This window comes from Pundamilia nyererei, unplaced genomic scaffold, assembly GCF_000239375.1.
Source record: "Pundamilia nyererei isolate P.nyererei 1_Seehausen unplaced genomic scaffold, PunNye1.0 scaffold00285, whole genome shotgun sequence".
In the NCBI taxonomy this organism is placed as follows: Eukaryota; Metazoa; Chordata; class Actinopteri; order Cichliformes; family Cichlidae; genus Pundamilia; species Pundamilia nyererei.
In genome coordinates this window covers 413,820-420,022 of record NW_005187686.1, presented here as the reverse complement: position 1 = coordinate 420,022, position 6,203 = coordinate 413,820, and the positions used below count along the sequence as shown (strand labels likewise).

Genomic DNA, 6,203 nt, shown 5'->3' with positions numbered 1-6,203 from the left:
GTGTACATCACTGTCACAACAGCGTTTGTTTTCATTCACACGTCACATTATGAACTGATGCTGATGTCACATATTGTAACCTCCTGAATCTGGAGATCCACAGGTGGCGCTAGTGCACCTCAAAGCTGCCAATAAACAAAGAAGAAGAAGAACCTGTCCACAAATATGACGTCATCACCGATCGACCTAAGTAATCGCTGAAGAAGGAGAAATGGCTGCAAGGTTACTGCTCCGTTCCGCCGTCAGAGCCGCGGCGGCTTGCCGCTCCGTCCGGACCCCCGCTCTGAGCCGCAGCATGGCAGCAGGAGGTGAGCTCCAAGCCGGCACAGAACACCTGGAACTCGGCGGGAACAGGCGGCTTAGAGAGGGTTTAATCCGCGGGGAAGACTGAGAACGCCAATCGCTTCCTGTCCCGGTGACAGCGCCGCTTAGACAAGATTTCATTCAGAACAAATATAAATGATGGATCGGCTCATTTTAAAACGATTAAACGGTCCAATCAGTAGATTTTAATAAACCCATGTTCAGATCGGCACACTTTAAAGGACGGAACACCGGAAATAAGACAATTGGCTGTTAATAGCTTAGCAGCGTTAGCAGTTTGTTAGCTTCGGGAGGTCAGAGTTCAATTTAACAGTTAATTATTAGTCAGTTATTCAATTACACAAAACGCTCGGTTAATCGATTACATTACTGCTTTCGGATAGTAATGAATATTTTCTCTGGTTATAATTATCTAATCTGGTTGATTATTGATTGATCTTTTATTCGGAAAAAAATCTGCTCTGTGATGATTTTAATAAATGACCAAAAAACAAAGTAAACTTTCACCGAAGACAGAATCTCACATTGTGAGATTCTGTCTAAATATGAAATGTAAAGAAGACATGAACAGGACGAGAAGAGCTCAGACTGGCTTAAATTAAATGTTTAAAGAAGTCCCCAAAGTTTGATTCTGTTCATCTGGACGTAGCGTTGTCAGTGGGAGAAACGCTTCGTCACTCGTCCAAGTGACTTCTTCAGTCTCAGCTGAGTGCAGGTTTCCCCAGTCTTATAAACAGTTCATTTGCATAATGACTGAAACGGTCATTATGCAAATGCACTTGGATGAGTGACTAAACGTTTCTCCCACTGAAAACGCTACGTCCAGATGAACAGAATCAAACTTTGGGAATTTACTTACCTGGATGATTGAGCATGCATCAAGATGTTTAAAGAAGTCATTGTGTTTCAGAGCATGAAGTCTGCAGACAGCCATGTGTTTTCCCACCTGTGTGTGCAGCAGCATGAGCTTACTGTAAACTCAGATCAAAATGAACAATAAAGTATGTTATTATTTTCTAAATAAAATAAAGCAGAAACATTTAAACTCTAGGAGCCTGTGGCGGGGACTAAGGACAATAACGGACTATAAAGCACCAACAGCCAGTATGACGAACGTGGCCGTGACTCTGGCAGACGAGCTGAACACTTTCTATGCTCGCTTCGAGGCTGCAGCTAAGGTCTCCAACAATGCTAGTGTTAGTGGCGCTAACGGCTGCAGACAGGAAGATACTGCCAGCACCGGAAACGTGCTCGTCATCTCCGAGCATGAAGTAAGGAGAGCCTTCAAGAGAGTGAACACCAGGAAAGCAGCAGGACCAGACGGCATCCCAGGTCGTATCCTCAGAGACTGCGCATACCAGGAGCTAGTCCTGTGTTCACTGAGATATTCAACATCTCTTTATCTCAGTCGGTGATCCCCACATGCTTCAAAGAGTCCATCATTGTTCCTGTCCCGAAGAAACCCCACCCTGCTTCTCTCAATGACTATCGCCCTGTAGCCCTCACCTCAGTAGTGATGAAGTGCTTTGAACACCTGGTCAGAGACTTCATCATTTCTTCACTACCAGACACACTGGACCCACTACAGTTCGCTTACCGTCCAAATCGTTCCACAGACGATGCCATCTCTCATCTCCTCCACACATCACTCACTCACTTGGACACTAGAAGGGGGAATTATGTTAAAATGCTCTTCATAGACTACAGCTCTGCATTTAACACCATAATTCCCTCCACACTCACCACCAAGCTGGAGCATCTGGGACTCAGCTCATCTATGTGTCAGTGGATCTCCAACTTCCTAACTGGCAGACCACAGGCAGTAAGGATGGGCGGACATGTCTCAGCCTCCACCACTCTCAGCACTGGAGCCCCCCAGGGGTGTGTTCTGAGCCCCCTGCTGTACTCTCTGTACACATATGACTGTGTGGCCACTACCAGCTCCACCACCACCATCAAGTTTGCTGACGACACCGTCGTGGTGGGCCTGATCTCTGATAACAACGAGACGGCCTACCTGAAGCTCAGATTAGGAATCTGGAGAACTGGTGCCAGAGGAACAACCTCCTTCTAAACGTCAGTAAGACAAAGGAGCTGATAGTGGACTTCAGCACTAAGCAGGAGAGGAACTACCAGACCCCCGTCATCAACGAGTGCCCAGTGGAGAGAGTGGACAGCTTCAAATACCTCGGAGTTCACATCACGCAGGACCTGTCATGGTCCTGTCACATCAACTCCGTGGTGAAAAAGGCCCGACAGCATCTCTACCACCTCAGACGCTTGAGAGACTTCCAACTGCCCTCCAAGGTGCTCAGGAACTTTTACTCGTGCACCATAGAGAGCATCCTGGCGGGAAACATCTTAACCTGGTTCGGGAACAGCACCATGCAGGACAGACGAGCTCTACAAAGGGTTGTGCGGTCAGCTGAGCGCACCATCCGCTCCGAGCTCCCTGACCTGCACTCAATCTACAGCAGGCGGTGCTGGACCAAGGCCAGGAAGATCGTGAAGGACCTCAGCCATCCCAACAACAGAGTGTTCTCTCTGTTGAGGTCAGGAAAGCGATTCCGCTCCCTGAAGACCAACACAGAGAGACTGAGGAGGAGCTTCTTCCTGCAGGCGATACGGTCTCTCAATCACACCACCACACAGTACTGACCCACACATACAGTTCTTACACACACACTGGACTTTCTGGACTTTTTTCACTTCATTACTTAAATCCTGTTATTGTGTATATATTTATTTATATTTAGATTTCTTCATACATTCTTATATAGTTCTATATTGTGTATTGTGTTGTACAGTTATTTCATTTTTAACCTTAATTTATATTTTATTCCTTCCTAGTTAAATTTACCCTTTTTAATTTTTCATATTTATTTCCTATCTTATTCATAGCCTTTTCCTTTTTTGTTTTCTTTAGGTCACGAGCAGCTGTCCAAGCATTTCACTGCATATCGTACTGTGTATGACTGTGTACGTGACAAATAAAATTTGAATTTGAATTTGAAACTTTGAATTTTTCCTCATAAGTAAAGTATAATCTGAATTTTCTCCACCAGCCATTAATGGTTTTCTTGGCACGCTGTGAGGAACGTTTGATGCTTTATTTCTCATTTTTGTCAGTATCTTGTGAAACGACGTAAATGTAAACATTTTAAAAAAAAAAAAAAAATCCTGTTTTTCTTTTAAACAAAGTATTGGTTTATGTGTATGAATGAAGATGAAAGCTGATTTTGTGTTCACAGGGATTCCCACTGATGAAGAGCAGGCCACAGGGCTGGAGAAAGTCATCATGAAGGCCATGAAGCATGGCGAGGTAAGATCGTTGAGTTCATTCAGCCCCGTTTGACCTGACGGGTCTCTGGGGTATCTCAGGCTACGTTCACACTGCAGGCGTCAGATTCTGACAGAAATCTGCAGCTATCCTTTGAAGTACAGCTCCTCTCTTAAACAGCAATAAGGATAATTATTAGGCCATATGTAAATAACAAAACAACTGTATGACTTAAAGAAAATTTGGGAAACGTAAAGTCCGAAACAGGTCTTTATATTAACGGCCATCAGTCAAACAGTACTGTTGGGTCTGGGTCTATACAGAGCGCGTTGTGTGTGTGACCTCTTCTTTTGCGCATGCGGGCCGCTTTGAGGGTTCACACTAGAGCGCGTTTGCTGTCACATTTTATTTGTAGTGTGAACGAGCAGACAAAAAATCGGATTTGATCAAAAAACCAGAATTGAGCATTAAGACCTGCAGTGTGAACGTAGCCTAAGCTGTCCTCCTCCTGCACATGAAGATGATGAAAGAAACTTTGAGGTGAAACTGATGTTGAATACTGTCACGCCCGACTCATCTGACTCCTCCCCCTCCTGTAGGACCCCTTCAACATGATGAAGCCAAAGCACTATGCAGGCTCCAAGGCCGACCCCCACCTGGTTCCCTCCATCACGAACAAGAGGATTGTGGGATGCGTGTGTGAGTTGTTGTTTTTTCCTGTGTGAAAGCGCGTATGTGAGCAGCTTTCTCAGACGAGGGTTAAACTCGCCTCCGGGCTTAAAGGGGGTGGGGCTTATTCTTCACTGGGAAACCTGAGCATGCATGTGAGCTGCAGGTTAGGGTTCTCACCCAGTTTCCTGTGTGCAGGTGAGGAGGACAACACAGCCGTGGTCTGGTTCTGGCTCCATGAGGGTGAGGCCCAGCGCTGCCCGTCCTGCGGCGCCCACTACAAGCTGGTTCCCCATGAGCTCCCCCACTGACCTGCCTCCTCTTCCTCCTGCAGAGGAAGCGGCGCTGTCTGCTTCCCACCTTCTTCTACTTGACATACCTGCTGACCTCATCAGTCGTTGCTTACACGTTACATGTACTCGGGATCAAACACGTTCGGGGAACAAAGAGTTTCTTCAGACATTTCCATTCAGTCAGTTTACACACACAATTGTACTGCACACGTTACACTCCTCCCACCTCCCAGGAGCAGCAATAAACGTAACTTCCTGTCAACCCGCTGTCTGTGTCATCTGTTCCACCTGAACATGGAAGTGTAGCTGTGAAGTTCTCACCCAGCATCAGAATAGCAAACTGAGGATGAAAGAATGAAGTGTATCTGTATTCACTGTCAGCTCCTAGTTTATTTATACAATTGAAATATTAACAGACGTCTCTGGTTGTTTCTGTGTTATCACATTAATGAATGTGTCAGATTACACACAGGTTAATTACAGTGTTAGCGTTTTATTTTTTGGACCACAGCTCCTGAATATATCAAGAAATAAAGAAAATGAAAGTTATTGGTGCTAAATATGATGTACATAAAACTAGAATACATCAGACTGTTTACATCAAAATTTGAATTTAGTTTATTCCAGCTCAGCTGGGATTAGTAAATGAGTCTTTTAAATAAAGGGTTAACTTGAAAATGAAAAACTGAGTGAACATGAAGCAGTGAGAGCATAAACCTTCAGTGTTCAGCTCGCTCTATTATTATCTTATCGAAATGTAGTGTAGAAGGTTTGTAGTGAAGTAGGAATCAGAAATGTTTGATCACACGGTGATGTGTAATGACAACATGGATGATGATTAGATCAATCTGCAGTGTATTTCTGAAAAAGACTTCTGAAAGATGTCGTGCATGCTGGGGACAACTTGCCAGAGAGGCAGATGTGAAATGTAAAAGAGAGGTCAGATACGACATCACCATAATCAGACATTCATAATATATAATTTCATAGTATATAATTTCCTAAATGTTGACAAGGCATCCAACAGCATCAGCATCACTCTGACCTTCAGATCAATCTGTTGAACCTGACAGAGAGGTCAGAGGTAATATGACTTATTTATGTCACATGAACTGGAGACCTCAGATGATGGAAGCCAGATCACAAACAATTTTATCAGAATCATTCAAAACTGCTCAGTGGGATTAATGAAGTTTAGGATGAACTTTGAAATTATAGATTATTTACAGTTTGTGTTGATCATCTGATTTACTGTGTTGCTGATCATTTTCTTACAGGTGATATGCATTGTAGATGGATAAAGTACAGATTATAGATGGATTATAGATTAAATATAGTTTATAGATTGATTAAATGTAATTGAAATGTAATCTCAAAAGTCTGTAGTCACTGCTGAGCCTCTGGCAGCAGGGGGCGCTTCTTGCTAATAGAATCTAAAGTGTTTCGTACATGATGCGATGAAGACACTGAGACCAGTTCACAGTAGTGATGAAGTGGATTAAGGAGCCTGCTGGCGTGAGGCGAGGAGGTGAAAGGTCTGTTTGGTCTGAGACGTCAGCGCAGTCACTGGTGAGTCTTGTCACAGGTGAAGTCACCCCACCACCACAGGAGGAAACAGCTGTCTGCAGCTTCCTGTG

The 6,203-nt window shown here is 44.2% G+C and overlaps 1 protein-coding gene across 1 annotated transcript; it reads left to right on the top strand.

The window, feature by feature from the left end:
- Positions 1–141: 141 nt before the first annotated feature.
- LOC102194212 (cytochrome c oxidase subunit 5B, mitochondrial-like) lies at positions 142–4,649 on the top strand. The gene is made up of 4 exons (XM_005750722.2): positions 142–308; positions 3,576–3,646; positions 4,204–4,303; positions 4,472–4,649. Exons 1-4 carry the CDS (start codon positions 212–214, stop codon positions 4,582–4,584), a joined length of 381 nt encoding a protein of 126 aa, XP_005750779.1. The 5' UTR covers positions 142–211; the 3' UTR covers positions 4,585–4,649.
- Positions 4,650–6,203: the final 1,554 nt, after the last annotated feature.